This window comes from Megalops cyprinoides, chromosome 19, assembly GCF_013368585.1.
Source record: "Megalops cyprinoides isolate fMegCyp1 chromosome 19, fMegCyp1.pri, whole genome shotgun sequence".
Taxonomy (NCBI): domain Eukaryota; kingdom Metazoa; phylum Chordata; class Actinopteri; order Elopiformes; family Megalopidae; genus Megalops; species Megalops cyprinoides.
The window spans coordinates 15891808-15915605 of NC_050601.1; the positions used below are offsets into that span (position 1 = coordinate 15891808).

The 23798-nt window shown below is 43.9% G+C and overlaps 1 protein-coding gene across 1 annotated transcript in view; it reads left to right on the forward strand.

The window, feature by feature from the left end:
- Nucleotides 1-18566, forward strand: part of LOC118795197 (inactive phospholipase C-like protein 2) — a 62691-nt gene extending 44125 nt beyond the window's left edge. The window contains exons 3-6 of the mRNA XM_036553595.1: nucleotides 3738-3941; nucleotides 5885-5960; nucleotides 15000-15109; nucleotides 18114-18566. Of these exons, the coding sequence (XP_036409488.1) occupies nucleotides 3738-3941; nucleotides 5885-5960; nucleotides 15000-15109; nucleotides 18114-18302 (579 nt within the window). The 3' untranslated portion in view covers nucleotides 18303-18566. The remainder of the gene's footprint in view (nucleotides 1-3737; nucleotides 3942-5884; nucleotides 5961-14999; nucleotides 15110-18113) is intronic.
- The last annotated feature ends 5232 nt before the right edge of the window (nucleotides 18567-23798 follow it).

The following is a 23798-nucleotide window of genomic DNA, read 5'->3' on the forward strand; positions in this document are numbered from 1 at the left end:
GGGTCAATTCATCTTGCGAAAGAACTGGCTTTGATCGCCTCTTCCTCAGTCGCTTTCCTCCCAATTAAGCAATCCTGACAGTTCAAAAGCTCTGAAACGATTCAGTAGCAAATTCTGAAGACAAGAAAACAGATGACCTTTACAGGCAGTGATCTTTGTGCTCTTTCTCTGTCTGGGCCTTAATACGGGTTTACTGAGTATTCTTCAGTGCCTTTCAGACTTAGTCATGAGTTTTGTAGAATAATTGATTTATCTTGTACCGTCTTTCATATGTTCTTTCACCAGGCTAGTCACGCTGCCTAAGATGGCTTAATATAGTTCCTCTTTTTTTCTACATGTTTTTTTAATAAAGTTATGTAATTATTATTATTATTATTATTGTTAGTAGTAGTAGTTGTTGTAGTAGTAGTAGCTGTTGTAATAGTAATAGTAATATTTTGGCATGTTGTAATACACCTTGCCTGAATAATATTAAATCATATTCTCCATCATTTGTTTTTTCAGAACACATAGGGGTTCAACAAGGTCAACATTTTTGGCGCTGGCTAAAATACTATTGCTTATGTGCCTTCTATATGTTAGTACAAGCCTTAGCTATGAGTGCGTATCCTGTGGCTCATCAAAAGCAAAATTGCTGGGCAGGCTAGTATGCCAAAGTTAATAATCACCTATGTGCAAAAATACTCACCTCATGCCAGTGCCAGTGACCTCAGGTCAGTGTTACTTTCAGCCCTGGGTGTATGTGTAAAAACTTAGTGTGACAATAAACCTGACAGGAATACAGATACTGTGTTTTAGCAATGTGTGAAAGTGTATAGGTTTCCTTGGCACGTCATCATTTTCACTTAAAGGTATAGAAACATACCTTTATTGCTGATTAGCACATCATGAAAGTGGTGCAGACAAGGACATCACCAGATTATTACCATTAAAATGTGACACCTGTTTGTTTCTAGTCTTAAGCAGGTGGAGAGTGAATACGCTTATCTGGTGCATATAGCTCTGACTCATGCATTACTAACTGTAGATGGTTGTATTGCTGTTTCACAGGAATCATTTCTTTGTATGAGCTATGAAGATCCAAAGATACACACACAAGTCTTTTGTCTGCCGTTCACGGTAGGACCAGGGGACTATTTTTATGCATCACCCATATTTAAAGTATAACCTTTGCAGCTGGATGCTGTCTAGTTGTATGAATACACCCCATAGCGCCATCATAGCAGAAAGAGCTCTTGATGCAGTTATCTGCCCAGTGTCTCATCTTCTTCAGATCAGAAAGTCACAACAGTCACAGGAGAAAGTCACAGTTGGGCAGGGTGGGGTAGAGGGTTTTCCAGAAAGGTTCAAGACTTTCAGACAGCTCTGAGTTTGTAACTTGTTTAAATTCCTTCTGCTAACATTCCTTTATGCGTCACAGTGTAAGATTTTAATAAGTAAGAAGACAGTTAAGAACTGATAGGATATCAGATGGGCTAGTAACCTGAAAATGTATCACTGAATGACTAGATCAGTTACTTAAAAAAAACAGGACTGTGCACATGAATCAAGGCAACTACATGAATATGAACTCCACTAAGAAGGAGAGAGAGAGAGGGAGAGGGAAAGAGGGGGGTTCTTTTTGGGGCCTCGTTCCCTTTATAGGACCAGCATTGTAAAATCATGGGATTGCAGCAGCAGGGTTGTTGACCTTAATATTGGAGGGAAAATGAATAAATAAAACAAAGGGGGGGGGGGGGGGGGGGATGTTTTGAAGAAAAGCCTTTTAATTTGGCCATTGCTTCCGCTACTTAAAAAATCAAAAAAGGTAACCAAGCAACCTGATGACAGGAAGGTTGTTCTGTTAGCAGCGCTCTTGTAGTGTTATAAAGTGGTTTTCTCCAAGAGGCAGTTGGGTGCAGCGGTCAGGGTCTCTTCCCCTAACGCTCTGCTCGCCATCTCTCCCTTGTGCTGGTCTATTAAAGACATGTCCAAGGGGAACTGAGGCAGATCGCCATAGCGTCTCGGCTGTCACAAAGTGCCCGCCCACCAAGGGAATTTCAAGCCTCAGAGAGGAAAAAAGAGAACGCAGCGGTCCTTGCATCCTTATCTCCAGAGACTGTCCTCAAAGTATGGCGTGATACTAAAAAGCCCTAACTCAAAGATGCAAATATCATTGAAGTCGTGCCAAAGTTCTTGATTGACTTTTTTAAGCGGGATCTTCACATTAAACGCAATAAAACAAATTTCAAATTAGACAAACATTTCAACGCAGATGCTTGCCCTTCTGTACAGCCTGATTTCTGGTTATTAGAGGGCAGATTTAGTAGAAGAGTGATGCACCCTTCCTCCCCACACACATGCTGGAACATGCATTCCCTATCACACTAAAATAGTCCCCTTGGATTCCTCCCTGAAGTCGCATCAGAAACCCTGCAGGGGCCAGGAACAGATAGCTGGGTGGGGGTAGGAGTCACCGAGAGAGCAAGAGAGCAGTCAGGGACATGGGAGATCAGGGGATTAACACTTCTCTGGGTGCCTCATTCGGAGCTGTGGGTAAACTGTTTAACGGTGCATTCACTGTGCTGCAAATCCCTGTGTCGGCTGGCTCCCCTCCCTCCTGTACAAGGCTGAGACCGATGACTGGCACATCCTCGGCAGGATAATGAAGCCTTTCTCTGAGGCCAGAGCTCCTGGTGAGAGGGGACTCTCTTTCCCACGCTGTGTGGAGGCTTTCCCGAGAAAGACCCAAATCAGGCTGCCTCTCTTTGCCTCTCTTCCCCCCCCCCCTTCCTGCCCCTCTCACTCTCTTTTGGATGAAGGCACTGCATTTGTGCCCATCAGTACTGGAAAGAAGTGCCCCAAACTGTGCTTTGATTCCCAGGTTCTGTGGAACAGAGGAGTACTTTTGTGTGAGAAACTTCATGCACTGCTGAAGGTGCTGAGCACTGAGTGTTATACACACATGAATTCCATGTATGGACACCAGATACAGAGGATTTGAAGAAAAATGAAGTATATGGATTTTGGGTTGTTGTCTTGCCATTGATTAATTGATTGTACATTGCTGACCAATTGCTGACAATTGCTGACAAATGACTTTCACTGTTGAATGTGAACCACATAACCTCTTTAGCCAGAGAAGTGATGAGGTGATTTAACTTGCTGAATTCCACACTTTATGAATATCAAGATTAAAAAACACAAGTAGGGTTCAGTATGCCCTTTGTATCAAGAGTGGAACAGTGTGATTACTATGTATATATGATTACTATTATAAATGTTTTTAAAATAACGTTAACTAGGTTTACCTCAACTTAATTTGCTTTAATGAGTGCACTTATTAGGATTAGTGGTCAGTTTTTGTGCTTATGGGAATATGGTTGTGCTTACAAGGGTATGCCCATACAAAAACTGAGATATATTGTAACATACTGAGAGATACAGTATGTTGTTCAGGCCAAGAATATATGGCAAATACATATTAATGCAAAGCAGAAATATATTGCAATGTTTACATAATGATTTACATATCTTCAATATATTGATTGAGCTAAAAAAATATATACAGTATATTCTATAAAATATATTCTCAATATATTTTTTGTATGGGTGGGCTTGGTGACTAGGTTTGTTCTCTAAGAACATAGAACTGAGGGAAAGCTTTTTGTTGGACATAACACATTTATGTATCAACCTTGGAGCTGCCAATCCTGAACAGCTTTGTGACCTTCCCTTGCGCCCCTCTGTTTTCCCAGAATGCCACAGTGTCTTTCAAAGAGCTCTGTGGTCTGACGCCAGCAGCCAACATGAAGCAGTGCATCTTGACCGTCTCAACCTGGCTACTGAACAGCGAACGTGCCCTGCGGGTCTCAGTCAACCTCACCGAGGCCTACCCGACCATGGAGGCCCAGGGCCCCATCCCAGAGCTGCTGCGCAAAGTCCTCACCGCCTACGACACGGTATGACCCCCTGCCTCAAACTACAAGCCTTTTAAAGAAGATTCACTGCTGTTCTGTCCCCACGAATCCACTAATCCAGCTAGCATAGTCACTGACCTGCAGATTTGAATTTTTCAGCTGTGCCACACCTAGCACATAAGTGAGGCAGACTAATCACTCCTCTCTGTTGCATTTGTGCCTTGCCGTTGTGCAGATATAACACCGATTCAGATTGCACAAGTTAAAGTATGTCAAACTAAATCATGATGGACCTACACTAAATATTAATAGTCATTTATTCTTTACATTAAAGCTCTGATACCACTTCATTTTTATGTAACTCTTGCATTGCTTGTATTTTTCTAAACAGCCAGCAAAACACTTCAATGAATTCTGATAATTGCAATTTAACATGGATTATCCCATTTTTTTATCATATTATTACCCCTCTATCCTGAGTGGTAAAGTGCTCTAAGGTGCGACTCATTACTAGTCTTCTACTACCAAACCCTCTGGCTTTAGGTTTGGTAGTGGAAGCTGAGCCACAGCATTTCCAGGCCTGTTTAACTTGTGGTCTACTGAACTACTTCTGCTTTGCGCTCTGCCTCCTACTGAACCTTAATGAAGCCCTTATGCATTATGCACATGTGCCTCGGCAGTTCCTTCGGGATAATATTTATTATACATAGCACTTCAACGTGGACCACTTTAAGTGCAGCTTGAAGGAATGAGGGGAGAAACTGTCTGCGCCCACCGATTCTCCTCAGTGGAAAGGTGCTGATTCTCGGCAGCGTGCACTGCTTGACCTGGCTTAAGCGGATCAGCAAAGAAGTGAAACTTTTATGGTGCGTGAAACACTGGGTTCTCTGCCATCCTCTGATGTTCTGTGTCGCAGCTCCACAGCGTACAAAAAACATTCCCCAAACCGCATGTCGTTGGCAGATTTATCCCACAGCAACGCCCCAGTGAATGGGCTCAGGTGAGCTGTGCATTTTGGGTATGGCTAGCAGTGACAGATCTATGTGATGGAAAACATGGCCTGAACTCACACTTAGAACATTCGCTGCTGACATCATTTTCACCTTATTCCCTCCGCACTAAGAGCAGTCCCCTATGTACAGGTTCTGTACTGTTTAAAATGTAAGCCGGAACTCCCCACCCCACTCAGAAGTGATCATCCTCTCAGTTAATATCACAAATTGCATCCTCTTGGATCTAACTGGCCTGAAAATCTGGATTAATTTAAAATTCAGAATTGAGTTGAATAAAAAAGGAAGCAAGCACAATGGAGAACTAGAACAAATATGTTTCCCTTTTCTCCCTTAGAGACAAAGGTGTGACATCGTATTGACTTCCTCCATATTGTCATGGTGGGTGGTTTGCCCAGTGTCAGTTAAACAATGGAGATGGGATTTGATTGCAATGAATGAGTGGTCTGCAGGTGGCAGTGGCGTGGGGCCAGAATTGGGGCAGAGCCTGCTCCTCTCACCCTCCACCTGAATCCTGTCCCCTGATGTCCACCTCCACACTGCCAGCAGTGGTGGTGTTATCATTTCAGTCACTATGTGTGCATGCGTGTACACGCTAAACAGAAATGCAAATAGAGAAGTTGGAAATAAAATTCACCAGTTTTGTTTTTTTGTCTGACCTCATTAAAACATCACTCTCTTTATGCACACAATTACTAATGTTGAAAGAGCTGGACAGGAAATGACAAGGATCTCCTTTCCAGCACAATGTAGAATGGGGGGAGAATAAATGGTACATTAATACACTAAATTGTGTAAGTGTGGCTGAAAGGCCCGTTCATGCATTGTGTATGTGTGGGTTTTTTTTTCCCCAGGAAGTGGCCAATTGTCTTGGCTGGCCTTGAATTGACAGCAGGCTCCGTGCGGCGCTTGGGTACAGGAAGTGCTGGAATCAGTCTAACTTCCCATCCCTGTTTTCTGTCTGATTAAATGCAGATGATCCAGACGAGCCGCACGCTGATCGAGTCTGCCGACGTCGTCTATGCCAAGCTCATGCAGGCACAGCGAGCTGGTAGGTTAATACATCATAACTCCCCCCCCCCCCCCCCCCCAAGTAAGGATATCCCACCCCTCAAGGTGTCTCCATCCATGCTACCACCTGAAACACACCATTGTGCCTCTTCGTCAACATTGCATGGATTGCAGGTTGCAGAACACTGCTGTCACTGATATTACTGTTAGAGAGTGGTGTGAGAAGAGAATGAGTTAGAGGCTTTGGCTACATGCCTTGACGTTAGTTACTTTGTGGCTAGAATGAGGGTAAACGAATGAGGCCACTTACCATAAGTGAAAGGAGAATATTCTTTGTTAGTCATCGCGTTATCTCTAAGGATGGTGCGTCAGCATGAGTAGTCTCTTTCAGTTCTATTGCTGAAAACAACAGAACTGCCATTAAATTTCCAATGGCAGAGATGATCTCCAGTCAGCAGCCAAGAATGCCAGACTTACAGGAATAAGAGCGGTGTCTCTTTCTTGTTCTCTCTCTCTCTCTCCCTCTATATATATATATATATATATATATATATATATATATATATATATATATATATATATATATATATATATATATATATATATTCACCTACGCATCTGTCTGACAGCACAGAGAGAAAATAAGGACATCTTGTGTGCTGTGGGAAAAACACTGAAGAAAATTAGCAAAAAGAAAACTTAATGATGAACTCTTCACCCTTTGGAAGCATTCAGACCTGACTGCGAAGTATTAATTCAATGTAACAAAACCAATTTTTGGAAACCAGATTAGAAGGGTGGTGACCTCTTTCCCATTCATCACAGTGTTTTGGCCTCTAATTATAAAGCACAGCCATCCCCATTTTTCAATTGCTGTCATTTGCGGTCATGCAGGTGCACCCTAATGCTGTATCTCTGACTGCGAGTTTAGATAATGAATCACGGCTTCAATTAGTATTATTATGTGTGTTTGGCTATCTTTAGGTGGCCAATCAGAGGGAGTGCTTGCGTCGTGTGTCACCCGTGGACGCATTTGTTGTCAGGGGCAACAGCAGTTCCACCCGGCTCTTTGGGAGATGGGAGTCTGGCACATAATGTGGCCGCACACTCGCATATAGTCGCACATGCTCTTAGAGCGCTCATACTTCGTCTCTTTGTTTCCTTTCTCCATGCGAATGCTGACTCACACGCATACTGAGAGCTGGGGGTTATTCTGTCAGGGTGTGCTCCCCGCTGGCCGCCAGCGTGCCTGTGTCCATGGGGGAGTGGCCGACGGAGCGGGCGGCGCCACATTCCCACACTGTGCGCCTGAGATGGGGCAAGGCACACCTCTATAGGTCACATTCGTGGTGCCGGGGCTGTGCCCTCTCCTTTAGGCAGGCTCTAAGAGCCCACTCCAGTGCAGGTTCTTTGGGGTCACCAATCCCGAGCTGTTTCATAAACACCCTGTTCCTCCTCAGCAGCAGAGCCAGAACTGGGGTCGCCCGGGAACACAGCTCATTACTGTTCATGGCAGCATAGCTGGAGTGGCTATCCTTGCAGCTGTGTTGGTGGTAGTCGTGGGATGTCACGCTAAGTCAAGCGAGGCACTGGTGTGGAGACAGGGAGGCAGTCTGCTCAGCGAGTGAACTCCACTGCAAAAGGCTTTCAAATACAGACTCCCATACCATACAAAGCATGTACTGTTCACCCGTTCAGAACTGCAACAGAGATTACCTTTCTCCGCCCCTCCTAAAGGCCCTTACTGTGGTTGCGGGATAGTATGTGCCACACAATGTCGCCTCTTTCTTGTCAAGGTAGTGCTATGATGTACTTACATTCTTCCTAAGTCGGCCGCTTTTGGTTCTGTTTTGCAAAGCAGAAAAAAGGAAATGAAATTAAAGGAAGCTTTTTTCCCTCATAGCAGCTTTCCCTCAAAATGTCTGGGCTCTTTGCAGTCCCACAGTCAGGGAACAGTGGTGCAAGCCCAGCTGGTGTTTACCCATGAGGCACTAGTGCAGGGTGCACTGGAATACAGTATTGAATGAAGCCAAATAAGGAAAGTTTTAAGTAGCTTACTTGAAAAATAAAGAATGAAAGGGGGCAAATGTTTTTTTGCAGAAACCTAAGCAAGGATTGCAAGTAAGGTGTTAATTAATTGAGAGGGTGTGTGTGTGTGTGTGTGTGTGTGTGTGTGTGTGTGTGTGTGTGTGTGTGTGTGTGTGAGCGCACATCTGTATGTGTGTGTGTTCATCCAGAAGAAGTGTACAGGAAGTAGGGCCCCTGGGGGGCTTTAAAATGCCTCATTGAAGCTCCACTGTTGTATGCAACCTGCAAAGATCAGAACACTCTGTTTTCCCGGAGCTTAACATAACACACATCAACCTCTGGCACTGCTAGCCATAAAAAGGACTGCAATTACAATGTGATTATATCCTTTCTGTGGGTTTGTGCTTTCTGTTACCTTTCTGTTCAGAAATAATTTACCTGACAGATATTGTGGGGCACTGTGGTTACATGCTGGGCTGTGACCAGTGTTGTCTGGCTAAGGCCAAATGCTGCCTGCCTATGGGTAAGGTGGCCCCAAAAGCTACCTGCCATGATAGACGAAAACTCACTCTGTATTGTAAACTCACAAATCACCAGACTGAGATTTCTCTTCATCCCTTCTCTGTGCGCTGTCATTCGCAAACCATCATGCAGTGTATGTATCACAAAATGGAACAGCTCTACCCAAATCTAGCTGTTTTTAAGGAAAAGTTAGATTTCCAGCCCATTTTCAGAAATGCTCTCTAGACGCATATCAAGTCCAAAAAGTTAGGATCGACTGTATTCAAAAAGGATTGGGTTATTCAGACCAACTCATCAGCAACTGTAGTCAGCAGCATAATTATGCGTCTGCATCTGCTTGATGGATGTGCAGTGCGGGTGCTCAAAAAGTAGTGTGAACGAGGAGGCTGGTGTGATTTATAATCAGAAAAATGCAATGAATAACAGAAGATTCAGCATTATTTTGGCACTGTTGCATTCTTGTGTGCTTACTCAGTGGCAGCTTCAGCACTGATATTAATGTTGTGCCCTCAGGTTCAGTTTCCACATTATTCAGAGTGCAGTATTCAGCCCACCAGCCGAAGACATGATAATTGCCACTGAATACAATGTAGGTTGATTGGCCACCAAATGCCAGTGATTTGGTTGAGTAATCACTGATGGACCAATGAGGCAGGCTTCCAGCGGACATGAGATAGAGGTAGATTTGGTTATTGCCATTTCTATGGAAAGCCTGGCATTCTTCTAACAGTTATTTCAGTTACTGAAGATGACTGATATCCTTACTAGTCTCTCATATCCTTGCCGTCCTTATTTAATCTCTATGAAATTTAATCTGCATGGAGTGCTCTCTGAATATTTATCTGTGGTCCACATTTATCATATAACATCTCAAACCTTGAGTCTGAAAAGGAATTTTTTGGAGAAAGTTGCTGAGAATTTGAATATTGGCCGTAGTGAAAAGGTTCAGTTAGATTATCCTTCATATTGATAATTTATAAATGCTGGGTTGGGTTGATATGATGGTTTCTTTTTCCTCAGCCATGCTGAAGATGCCTTCTTAGTATGTTTTTAAAATGTTTTTTAATCTGTGTTTATGACGGTTCTGAATCTAGTTATCTAGTTGTTGCATCAGTGTGTGGGTGTTCAATGCAGCCGCAGGGACTCAAACAGCATGCATTCAGAAATGACAAAGTAATGATACCAGAACAGCATCCTCCTTGCATTAGCTTATGTTGAGATCCATCATATTTTAACCAAGAGTGGGCTACAAACATTGATATAGATCCAGAACCAATAGTGCCATTTTAGTGTGTCCCTTTTAGGCCTTCCCTTGTTAGGGTTCTCTGGGTTGACTATACAAATAAACTAAGTCCCACTGGCAGTGAAGGAGTTAGCTCAGGATATTCCCCTTCATAAAACGCACAACCTGTGTGTTACGCTTTTATCTGAACACCACTGGGCTACTAACTAGGATTGAGTAATGGTGGATCACAGAGTAGATGAGAAAAGTTTGTCCGAGCGAGGTTTGTCTCGAGGTATACCTTAATCAGACCCCTTCTCCCCTGCTACTCTTTTCCAGTTTCCAAACGCACTGTTACAGGGATGACAGACAGACATGCAGCATCCCGGTAGGGGGGCTGGGGTGTGAATAATTGGAGAAATGCCAGGCTGAGTGGCGGGCTGGAGTCGCTGTCACAGGTTAATTGAGTCCCAGGCAGCAGGCGCTGAGGAGGCCCGCCCTCCCTTGTCCCACTTTAATTAAAAGCAAAACAGGCCCTTTTCTCATTTCCCAGCATCCCCTCCCTGATTTTTTTTCCCTCAACCAGCTGCTCTCTTGTCATTACATGTTACCATACAAAACAGGAGTATTGTTCCTTTAAAATTATGCTGGTTCTCAGATTGACTGGGCCAGCATTGCTACCTGATCAAGTATGACAGTGTAAATCAGTGAGTTGTGTCCTAAGACAAATATCACAGGAGGGCTACATGCTACACGGTACTTTGATGCTCAGAAAAGGTGAGCATGTGTACAGCACACTGCACGACCACGTGGATGTTGACAGAGAGATTTGCATTGACTGGAATTTATCCACAAACTCCGATTGGTTCAGCTTTGAAGGGTGTAATTTGACATTTAATTCAACCTTCAGAATGTTATATCAGACAAAAGAGTGACATTTCCCCAGTTCTGCATGGACTCTCATGCAGGAAGGCAAAACGTTATAAATATGTGAGCGTGGCTAATGTCATGTTGCATTATGCAAAGACTGAAAAAGGACTGTGTTGATTTTTATAGGATATGCTTTGACAGTTTTTGCTTTGATAGCAAAGCAAATAGTAAAATATGATCTATTCAAAGCTCAGTGAGTATTAAATCTGCATGCGGATTTGAGGTTGAGGCAATGGGGGAGGATGGGCTGTGATGTCGGGGTTAAAGCAGTAGGCTCAGTACCTGCAGGTCATGGGTTTGACACCAGTACCCTGGCCTCAATTACTCTACTGCATATTCAGCCATTAATTTGGGCTACCGAGTGAGTGCAACGATTGTAACCCATTGCCTAACTAAAGCATGTACGTTGCAGTCAAATGAAGAGATTTTTATATTGCTACAATATTCACGCTATGCTGTGGGAATCTTGCCCATTAGCTGGGTCATAAGTCAGGGTCACTGTCATAAGTGATACATACCCGTCAAAAATTGCCTCTCAATTGCTGGATTGAAAATCCAAAGTGTACTCCTGTTCAGAACATCGCCCAACTCTTCTGCCTTTTCCCCTTAAAAAACCTCCTGTTTCCATCGTATCAGTCATTCACTTTTATCGCTCTATCAATCAATTTAATTTTGTCAAGTGCCAGCGGCTGCCATATTAAAGCTGATTGGGGTTGTCTCCTCTTTAGAGTAATCAGGCCTGGAACACGCTGGAGCACGTCTGCCACAGACAGCTGGGAGGTGACAGGATTGGCAGTTCTGTCACCGTTCCTCACACATCCAGACACCACTCTCGTAATAGTCGCTCGCTGGGGAACAATGACAAAACAGCCCATTCTCGTCCCTCTCCCCAGAGCGTGTCTCCAGACACCGCCCTCCCCTGTCGTTATGACATCACTGGGGGGGCCGTACAGGGAAAGCTTTCCTCAAGCGCTCGCTGTTGCCCGAGCGTAACACCTGTGGCGATGAGTGCAAAGCTCATTCTCACACACAAAATTGCTTTCCACTTCTTTCTCTTTTGTCCTGGGGGAGGATGTGGACAGTGTAAAAGACAGGGATTCTGAGAAATAGCTGTGTGTGTCTGTGTAAGTCGGAGAGGACGCTGAGGACGAGGACACACCTCATGCTGGCATCAAGCCAGAGAGCAAGGACAGGGGTCTATGCTGCAAAGAGCAGGAAAGCAGTCAGGTGGAATATTTCCCACATACAGGAGAAATTGAAAGGGGATGTGAAAGGGTCAGGTGAGGGCACCACATGAATGGAAAAAGCTCGGCCAGAGGTGTGCAGTCAAACAGCCAAGTTTGCACAAACCGAGTGTTGCTGGTAGTCCTTGTTTTTTTTTTTTTCCTTTTCGGAAAACAGGTCATGCTTGGTGCTGTGAACAAGATGAAGGTCACCTTTTTGTGCCACAAAACAGGACAAAATGTTTTCTACTAGGACCCGGCCATTCTACAAGGAAGTAAAACCCATGAACGTTTCCATCTCAAATTCTCATTATATTTTCTCAAAAAAAAAAAACCGTTAATTTCAAGTCTCAATTACTTGCACATTATAGAAGTGTAATTCTTAGGTAAACTGCTATTGAGGTTTGGCCGAAACAGCACTAAAGGCACTTCAAGTGGGCCCTTGATCATTAAACATCCTGAAGATATGTGCTAAAGGGAAATTGCAGCGAATGGATGATTCACACTTGCTCAACAGTGTGGGTGAGAGCCTGATGTAAGCAATGACGTTTATTGATGAATTTGTGTGTGTGTGTGTGATTCCTTTGGTTGATGTTGAATGAATTTCATTGACAGTGATATAAGAAGGATCAAAGGATTTCTGCCTTTTACATGAGAACTGTATTCCTTTGGACTCTGTGATCCTTATGTGCTACTCTCATGATCAAAGTCAAGGCACTGCTGTATTCTGGAGAGAGCCCTTGGCTTTGGCAATGCGTACCCATTACTTACACTATTAAGGGTGGTAGTTGACTTTTTGAGTTGCCCTCCCTTTGGAATGCAAGAAAAGGAATATGTTGATGCACCAGAGAGGTCATTTGTGAACTCATTTTTAAACAAAAAAATCCTTATGAAATCAGTTGTTTCTACACATTTGCTCGGCATTTGGCATCATTTTGAAACAGCAGATGTCTCGGTTCTAGGTTGACTGTAAGAGATGCATTGCAAAGTACTTGGTTCCCCCGAAATGCAAAGATTGGGATTGTGGGAGATTTTCTGCTGCATATCAAAATGTCTGTCATGTGCATGCTTTGTATTCACTCAAATGCCAAAGTGAAGGTGGACTTAGGCTGACCTTCAACCGTAAGATGGTTGATGGTAAGTGGTACACAATAGCGTACAGGAATGTACTGTGATGCCAAGGCTTTCCTTGCATCTGTTGTTGAGTCAGCTCTAAAGAGTCCCTCTCTGTGAGTTTGCGGGCTGTTCCCAGCTCGCCTCCCGTGACATTTTAGATGAGGCTCAGTACCGGCGATGCATGCGGAGCGTGAGTAATGGCCGATCTCACCGAGCACAGTACGCATTACAGCGCGATTCGACCTGCTGAGTGCCACAGAGATGCAGTCCCTGCGATCGGTGTCAGAGGAAACGGCGTGGATGCGAGAGAAGAATACCTGCTGTGCCAGCCTGCTGAAGCCGGCTGATCGGGGCCGGCTTGAAAAATGCCAGCTCTGTGCAGTGATTTCAGCTGTGTTGTCCATTTAGCAGATTTCGCACAAGATCTACTGACAGTTGAGGAAGCTGTGGGTAATCTGCATAAGATCTGATATGCTTAATGTAAAAAAAATAATACATTTGTGTGAAAATTCGTGTAAAACTCGTGCCTATTTTACCAGAAACACTACAGTTGCAGAACGTAGTCTGATTTCAGCCCTGCACTGATTTCACAGTTAAAGCATTCGTCATGTGAAGACACTTAGCCATGAAGTAAATCTAGTGAATTTCACCTTGGTTTTACAATATTAAATCAAGGGACCACTAAATAAGATGACTTACAGTCGACCTATACCATTAAAAAGTGAATCCTTATGTTCCTTGTCTAATGTAGCTGTTGTGCTCTTCACTTTACAAGCATATTATACCATGTTCTACTGGATGTTGCCTTTATCATTTCAATGAGGAGAAATATCTTTGATCCTTTATGAAGGTCACTGCATGAGGTACTTTGGGTTTTGTGTCTGATACCCCAAATAGCTGCATAATTATATTCAAAGAGGAATGTTGGCCTTATTTTGAAGAAATGCACCAAGGCTGTAAGTGATATATAATGTTGAAACGTATGTGATTTAGCAAACTATTTTGCCAGAATAACAGCTGATAATTACAATCACAAATTGGCCACTGAGAGTACTTTCCTTTGCTCTGGATGTTGAATAATCTCCATCTGAGAGAATGCTAGGGGAATTACAGCTCATTCTTAAGTAACCTAATAAAGACCTGATGTGTTGACAAGATTGATTGTGGTCATTAAAAAAAGGCCAGGCCAAGACAGGAGGCAATGCCAGCCACACGTGTATTGTCACACTCTACCCTCCCTAAATAGAACAGGATATTTATACTTCCCCACCTGTAATAGCACTCCCACAAGGAGGTTATGAAAAAGAAGTACATACTGTTGTTGGCCAATCATTTCTCTCTGGGAGAGGGGAAAGCTGCCCAGTCTGTTTTTTGTTATCATTGTTATTGCTTGTTTGTTGCTTTTTGTTTTCTTGGGATTGCAGTCTAGGACAGAAAGAGGCAAGAGGCAGCACTGGAGCAGTTGGGTTGGGATGACATACTATGGTGGAAGAGTGTTGGGACACAGATAACTGTGGAGAACAGGAGGTTACTGTACCCATTTTGAGCCATATGTCAAATAATGTGTGTTCATCTCTATCTTGGAACTTCTTTCATCATATGTGTACTATACTAAGCTAAGCCTTTACTTTGCATCTTGTAGCTGCAGGCATAGCCCCTTTGTAACAATTACTAAACAGGTAAAGGATTTGACTGCATAACCTCACAAACATGAGTACCTGCACCCATGTGTAGCATATGGCATTGTGGCTGGAGGTGGCTAGACTCAGCTGCCTGAGCTTTGTACCCTGGTTGCAAATCTGCAACAGGTTGTTAAGAAAGGTGCAAAAACACTGAATGGCTTATTGTTGAGGTCAGGACTGGTGAGAGGGCAGAGCATAGGATCCCATCATTTCACCCAGGGAAGCCGCCAGGCTGGTGACTCCAAGGCCTAGATGCCATAGAAGATATTAAAGAAACTCTGCTCTTTGGTACCATGGCTCAGTGGTCCGGCAGGGAGGGGCTGTTAAAATGTGCTCTCTCTGTCTTTGCTCCTCAGGGCTGGACTTCCACGAGGACCTCCACAGGATCGGGGCCAAGGAGGGCCTGAAGGGACGCAAGCTTCAGAAGGCCATGGAGAGCTACGCCTGGAACATTACTGTGCTGAAGGTGAGGAGGGCGGCGGCGGTGCTGTGGGAAAAAAAGGGGGTTCAGCTTGACTGGTGTCTTCAGCGTTGGAGAATCCCTGCTTTCCTCTTGTGTGGTCGGCTTTTGATCAGCTATGCCAGATTTATGGGAAAAATTCATTTGCAAAGAACAGTGGGGCCCTGGGGGGGGGGGGGGGGACTCTCACTGCGGGCCTTTATTAAAAAAAAAAAAAAAAATGTTGTGAGGGTCACAATTCACTGTGAGCTTGAGTCTTTTTCTTGTTTTCCCTTCTAACCAAAGCTCGTGTATACACCACACGACAGCACCGTCAGGGTTGGCAAATGAACATGGGGCTGGTAATGTGTGTTTGAATGGAGGAACAATGATAGGCTGTCACTGGCTGTCACCCACACAATGAAAACCAAAGCGCTCTCTTTTGTTCGTCTGGATTTCTGAGCTCCGGAGAATGGCTGGCTCTGAGTCAGTGCACTGTACCCCCTGCTGTGTATTGATTACTCGCCATGCAATTTCTTGTTTTGCAGCCAGGTTTAAGGCGAAACACTGCCAAAATGAAGCTGGGCCTTATTAGTGTAATACTTGCCTCATTATAAAATTCTGATAGTCATCATACATCATCCTACATGGTTTTTTTTGTCAGAAATGCACATAAAAGTCACAGTTAATAATCATTACCCTGAGAAAAGCCCTTGAAAATAACTACACAAAATAAATAAGATAATCCAATAATGATGATAATAATAATAACAAACATAACAAAAACATTGTTTTGTTATAATAAGCATTAGTAATATTTGTTTTATGTCTTTGCTGCCTAGGATGACTCTCCTGGGCATTCAGATGACTTGTATTGCATTTAAAGTTTAACTTGGCACAGGTTTACATGTTCTTTTATGAAGAAAATATGAATTGTTAAGAGTCAGATTTATGAAGGGATTTTAGGACAGGACAGCTAAGGACACTTTTAAATGACAAAAGTCACGCAAGCTTTGAAATGTCAAAATAGGAAGTGATGATATTTCGAGGAGCAACAGCAAACGGATGATTTGGCCTTTTTTAAAGTTGACTTCAATCCTGTCCTAAAATCACTTTCTGAACTCTGCTGGGCATTTCCTGCAAGTTAGCAGGCAAGGCATTAATGGCACTCAGGCAAACCAAGGAGTCCCACATAGGATTCAAATCAATAACTCCCACAGCTACTCTGCAGAAATGGCTTCTTCTGGTCTTAGGCCTCATAACACCTGATAGAGCCATGTAGCTATGCTTAGAAAGGCACGTATGCCATTTCCCCTGGGTTTCAACGTGCAAAAACTGTTCCGAAGCAGCCCCTCAGTATCGCACTTTCTCTGCCAGCGACAAGGCCACAGAATCAGATAACCGTTTTATCTGCCTCATTTTGGAGCTGCACGAATCATTACCTGCAATAACGTTACTACCGATAAAGCACGGAGAGAGGTCAACCCATCGCTTAATTGCCTGGCTGCTGAAGAAAGGAAGACGTGGGGGCAAAAAAAGATGGTGAAATGCTCTCATTTCACTATAAGGAAGATTTCAATTCGTTGTGGGTGGAAGAAGCGCGGCGTTCGCTTGGTTTGTTTATCTGCCGTTCCAGACTCAGACGAACGCTGCACGTTTTGTGCTCGGCAGCCTGCAGTGCCAAACAGAATTGACTTTCTGTAAACAGCCCTGTAATGAAAAGCTGGGGACAGGGGCCCCAGGCACCAGCTCTGTGTTTGGACCTCCCAGAGTCGAAGGGTAGAGCTGAATTCACATCTTTTGTGAAATCATTTTCATCAGATGTCTTTCTCTAAACAACCAGCACAGGAAGAGGGAAGCCTCACTTTCCTTAATTAGTTCACAGTCTTCATTTGGTTTGTAGCATTGATACAAAAAGCTATCCTTGATGAAGTCATGGCAAAAGACCACGCTTAAAGGACAGCTGGGTGTGTTCTCTGAAAAAAAGAAACAATAAATGTATTTAATTGAACTGTTAGTGATACAAGCAGTTAACCTGGTTTCCTGTTTTCTCATGTATTTCCTGTTTTCACAGTCTAGGAATAGTTTGCCAGTTTTTCGTAGTTAGTTTCTTTTGGATTGTTTGGAAATAGTGGACTGTAACGTGCATTAATCAACTAAGGTGCTATGCCAGATAAAAGTAGAATTGAGATTATCTGAGCTGTAATTACTCCACCTCTAGGATTACCAGGCCCAACTATTATGAATATCTTCGAATCTCCGAGTGTTACCCTTTTGGTGACACATGAGATGGCGGTCGTCACAACCTGGGTTAGCCCTCAACACCTCTTGCCTCGTGGCCACCCTAGCCATTCACAGTCCCCGCCTGACACACATCAGAAAGCATATCAGCACAGTGGGAAACCACAGCTGATTCCCTCTTAGACCAAAGCACCACAGATCGGCTGCACTGTGCCACACAGCTTTCCTTGGTTTTGCAATCCTTCCCTTCTGCTTTCCCTGCTGCTATCCAAAAATAAACAAAAAAAAGCATGTAAACTTATGGGATAACTTATTAGTGCTATGCGCTCCTCTTCGTTCCAACAGTCTCTGGATTTTTGCCGTTTTCACTTTCCAGCAAGATGTTGCACTGCCACCTACTGCTTCAAAGTGTGTATAGCACCTCACACCCTGAGGGAACCCAAGCAGTGTGATTTTATCAATCTTTGAGATTCGGCAGAAAAGAGTAGATACAAACAGGAAGTGGCTGTTCAGTGTAGTTTCCTCCGTTTCCGTTCTCATGTCCTTACATTGTATTTGAAAGGTGTGAAAGTGCGTAAGGTACCTGTACATTTTTCTAACAGAAAAAAAATCTCTCGAAATCATAACCTGGTCTAACTGTACGCAGCATGTATAACCCGAGCTATGTGAGACCCACGGACGAGCGTGTCTGTGGAATGTGCATGAATGCAGAGGAGCTGCTGAGAGTCACACCCAGGCCCCAGATAAAGTTAGGCGGTAAGGCTTTGTCTGTCTGTCTGTCTGTCTGCAGGGCCAGGCAGATCTGCTGAAGCATGCAAAGAATGAGACCGTGGATACCCTGCGACAGATCCACCACGCCGCCCAGTCCTGCGGCCTCAGCAAGAACGGAGCCGCCTCATCCCCCGAGCTGCCTCGCGCCCGCGCCGGCCTGGACGTCATCCCGGAGAATGAGATGGGCAGCGACAACGGCTCCTGCTGACCGCCAGCCGACACCCACGAGCCTGAGCCAATCGGGTGCACAGATACGACAGAGGGGGCAATGTTCAGGAGTGGACTTCTGTAGAGGTATAGGCTGCAATGGAATAGGAGTGTGAAGGCGTAAGAGAACAGAGGGATGGCAAGAAAGACAGAGACTTAGAGACATGAGAGAGGTGTGAGGCTGTGAGGCAGAGTCAGCAGGCAGGCAAAAGATATCCTGTTTACAAGAGTGAGACAGAGGGAGGCCAGACACAGCAGGCAGAATGACCCCACCCCCCCCTCCCACCCCCACTGCCCCTCCATCTCTGCATTGAGGAAGCTCTTCCTGCCAGGGCTCTGAGACTGACGGTGAGCAGGCAAACCTGGACACCACTGTGAGCTCCCAGGCACAGCCTCCAATCTGCGGTGCCCTGAGAGTGCATTACAGTCCCACTGCAGAGGCAGGGTGGGGAAGAAACCCCAGTCTCAAACGGTTCACTTGGTCAGGCCTGCAGATTTCTCCTGCCTTTGCTCTGGCTCCACCATAACCTCAAGTCACGCCCTGCACTGGAGGAGACACATGGTCATCTGGCATTACATGCTCATTAATAGACTCTAGCCATCTTCATAGGCTTTGTTCTTCTGCTCCTTCCTCTCAACAGGCTCCCTCCTGCCTTATACCATCTTATGCTCCTGCACTGAAGGAAAAGGTTTTATTGCACAAGCAGGGGAAATGGTAAGATTCAGCAGGCCCATCCCCTGCCTCTTAGGGGCACAGTCCAACAGAGACTCTGGCTCCCCCTGCAGGACAAGACTTGTACTTTCAATTCCGCCAGTTTGTATACTTTGTCAGGGCAGGTATTTTTCAGCGGGGTCTCCCTGGCCCCTCGCCATGGGCTCTCTCTGTGATGTGCATTGATAATGTCGTCCCTCTGAAGTGCATAGTACTGTAAGCGGCCTGCTGTGTTTTAACTGGAAATTTCAGTTTTTGTCTGGGTGAGTGCAGTCTTGTCAAATGTGAAGAAAGTGGGATGTAGTCATACAATTAAAAAAAAAAAAAAACAAATTACAGAAACATTGCAGTAATACAGAACTCTTCCTAGTACAATTAAATGAAAACTCTGACTAAGGTTTCTCCAGAAACAGTATTCCTTCTAATGTCATTGTTATTAGTGATATTAATATTATGAGGATTTTATATACAGTAACTTGACACCAGGTGTTCCACTGCTCATAATATGGTTATGTGAGGGTAGGGGTGTGGGGTACGTGTTTGTTAACATACTAGGATTCAACTTAATGAATAAATTACCTGACAATTGTTTCACTTTAATGGCAACTGTGGATCCTGTATAATCTCAAAATGTCAGCCCATTAAAGCTGGCCTATTACTTTTCCCACCTTATCGCCCTTGTTTCCTCTCATTCTGCTGATTTTGTGTTATGAACAGGTGTTATAACTATCTTTAGTTTTTTTTATTTTTTATTTTTATCTAATGTTAAAGTCTTCAGTAGTTTCACTTGTTTTTAATCATTATTATATATGAGAAATGGCTACTTTTGTATTGAGAACTTGCTTATCCTTTTTTATTTCAACTGCTGAGTGTGCGATCGGGGCCACTCAGGACTTGCAGCTCATTTATTGTCCACTGGGTGGTGTGTATCAATTTTGTGGGTCTCGGAGAAAATGTGTGGCGGTTCATGGTGTGACTATTCTCATTACAGTTCCTCCATCACCATCACAAACATAGTGAAAATTGCTTCTATTGTTTGCCAAAAAAACATCAGAACAAGGAATCAGTAGCTATTGGTCTCATGTGCGTCATGAACAGAAGAAAGAAGCAGAGCAGGAAAAATTTTCTCACCAACTTTAAAGTGCTTTTTCTCATCTGATGCAGAGAACATTTGTCATGTGCAGCCATGGTACAACAAATAAAAAAAACGCACACTCCACTGTATCTCCTTCGTACTGTTCAATCCACCATTTTCACATCTTTTTTTTGTGTTTTTGTTGAAAAGTTTGATTTGACCAAATCCGATGTTATGATGACTGAAGCTACGAGACAGCCCCAGTGTCCATCGGCCTTTGCCACAGTCATGGTCTAATGATGCTTTCCTCATTCATTCACTGGAGCTCGTGGGCCTGTGTCCAACCACAGAATGCTGCCAGTCTGCAAAACAGTCCTGGTCGACACATTTTCGCCCCTGCTGCAAAGCATGTCTGGTGTTTTTCATCAAATTTATATCAGCTGGCTGAGCTGCTGTGCAGGTAAATCCGTTTTAGAAAGTGCATGATCCCCTTATCCTGGCAGTGATCTGATGTTGGATGTGACATTGCATACGTGTTTTTCCCAGACCCTTATCTGGTTTGAATATTGCTGCATAAAGGGTAAACTGTGATGGGCCTCTTGGGTTAACTTCATGTCTGCTTGTATATATTCATACATCATACATCATTCATATCTTCTTCAGTGGCAACATTTACCAGCAGGTTCTGGTGCTTTCCATTGTGAGTGGTTGGGTGTAATTTATTTCTGTGTTTCTTTGTGGATGTGGGAAAGTGACATCTTGTGTATATGACGCATATGGACACCAACAAACAGAGTATGTTTCATTCAGGCAAGGCCCTTTGGTAAAACAGAAATCTCAGTTCCCTTAAAGTAATGGCCATCTTAATAATGGCTACGAATTCTCCTGGCTTTTAAAGGACATAATTAAGTTTCCTCTATCCCCTAAAAAGCCCTTGCATCTTTTGTGCTGTAGATACCCTCAATGGGGTCATGGTAACCTTCTGGTAATTACAGTCCAATTATCTCACCTCAGCAGTATGTCATAACAAGGCTCAGATCAGGCCTACACAATGGTGTCTCCAAACAAATTTGAAGTTCCCTTCATTAATCTGGAGATGACCCAGGACAGACCATAGCCAGCACCTCTACATCGCATTCCTCACTGAATGAGCACGGCTGATGAATGTAGCTCTCTTTGTTCTCAATGGTGAGGTTCACCCACCGGTATCCAGCAGAAAGTCTGAGGATGCGGGCAAATGAGACAAGGCTTGGAGGGGGGGGTATATAAGACCCTGGGAACAGGCATAGAGGGAGGACACCCGTGCCTGACCTTGGGAAGAATATGAGCCCTGCCCCTGCAGGGCTGTGAACAGTAGCTGCCGAAATGAAATCATCTACTGCCAAGGTAGGTGATTTTTTGCGTAGGGTGGCAGGGTTTTGTCATGGTTAAGGATCTAGACTACTAACCAGGAAGTTAAATGGGTAAAATGCTGATGTTATTATGTTATTATTTGAACTTGTAGTCTAAGTCACCACACTAAGGGAGTTTGCTTAGATAATAAATCATATGAAGTAGATGGACGAGGGAGACGGATTTTATGAAATGCAGAGCACAGCAAGCTTGTGGCACCCAAAGCATTAGCTGGCATTTTTACGCCACTTGCCACCTAATGCATTCTCAAAAGCCTGTACCTGCTGTCAGATATCACTCAAATGCGTGCAAGAGGGTAATGGGCCCTCAGGGTTACTCTGCCTGTGAATTACATTCATCTGCTGCTGCTCCTAATTTCCAGTGGAAATGCCTTTGAGCTTTGATTGTGGCACAGTGATGCATCAAAATGATTTACCTCACTGTGACTTGCAGCAATAAAGTAATTATTAAAACTTGCATAGGCCTGTATTTTTAACTGCTACTTTTTTAGTCCATGCAATTATACAGTACGTATCATAGTATTACACTTCTGCCTCATTTTGTGGACCCCTTGCCTCCCTCCCTCCCTCTCTGCCCCATTGGTGCTGCGTTTCCTAACAGAGGCTCCAGCCTACGGGGTGCAGAGCATGCCTGGCTGCTGCCTTTACAGGGAGTGCCCCTGTCTCCCGGGTGTCCTGCCCTGCTGTGCAGGCGCCAGTGATGATGGCAGCACCCTCAGCATCCTAACGCTGGACAAGCGTAAAATCGGGGATCGGAGACTCCATAGCCGCCTCCTGCAGCTACTCCACGGGTCCAGGGACCAGGCAGAGGGCATTCTCACCGTGGGCCGGAGGGCCGAGGCCGGCGCAGCCCGCTACACCCGTGCAACGCTGCTGCTGACGCTCTGTGCCTCTGATCCCAGCACCGGAACTTTTTGGACAGCGTCTAAGACTCTATCTCACTCAAAGTAATCCAATAGCATACCAATAACTGTTACATTAATCATGGTGACATTCATGGAACCTTATCTGGCTTAAAGACTGGTACAGAAAGGCTGAAGAAAGGTCTGCCCATTGTCTTACTCAATAGCAACGTTTACCAACAGGTTCTGTGTATTCTACTGTGAGGGGAATGCCATGATTTGCTGGTGTATTAATGTAATGAATCCTATAATCTGTTCAGATCTTCACTGTTTCTCATTTGCATAGTTTTAGCCAAAAAAGCAAACAAAGAAAGGCCAGCAGGTGGCAGCAGTTGTGTAAATACTGTAAATTATGCCCAGTAATGTAATAAGAACATGAAATTGTCTAGATGTAACCGTGGCACTATGTTTCCATTTGTTCTGTTCACTCCATGACTCATTTTTACTGGCAAACATTAAATCAGAATAGTGATAAATGTGGCTATTGTCGAAATATATTTCCAATACCACGATTCCCCGCATTACATTTAGAAATAACTACCAGCAATTAAGATAACTGGATTGTGATGACTAAGTAGTTCATTCATATTACTGTGGTGGCCTTTGCTTGAAACATTGAAAAATTGAAATTATGTGTGCACTCGCTGAGGCTATGTGCATGCAGCGATTGTTCATTTTCCGAATGGAGAAAAAAGCAAGACTGGACAGCTGAGCCTGTGTGATTGTAGAGCGCATTTACATTTGCGGTCCATTTCATTACCCGTCTTACAGCAGTGCGCCATTTAAATACATTTTGTGTGCTATTAACATGAAACATTAAATTATTTCGGGGGAGGGGGATAATTTGTTCGGGATGCTGCATGGCATAACTGGCATGTTGCTTTCCTTGGTACATATAAATTGCTTGTTGAAAAGGGTTTTAAGAATGATGTATCATTAAGCCATAATCATGGTGATACATCACAAAAGCGAATAACACAACATAGACAGGCACCAAGCATATTCATGCTATCAAGCTAGTGTCCACAGTTAGAAAAGCTGTGAAAGTAGATCATTGCATTTGTGTATTAATATAATTTTGTAACAATGACTTTGAATTGAATCTGCCTTTTAACTCTTCTCTCATGTTTGCTGAGGTTTTCTATGCAAACTCCAAAAATACAGCACTCACACAGTCTCATCTAATAAGAAATATCTCAAACAAGCATCTTACTGGGTACTGCCATGATTTGGTGATTTATTTCTATTATGATTAACACATTCACTTCATCAGGGAGCCACACAGGACCTGGGGTAATCTCTGTCCTTAAATGAAACCTCTGCTTTGACTGCACAGGGAGACATCAGGAGTTTCTGTGATAAAGAGTTTGCTTCTTTTGTCTGACATGTCTTATTC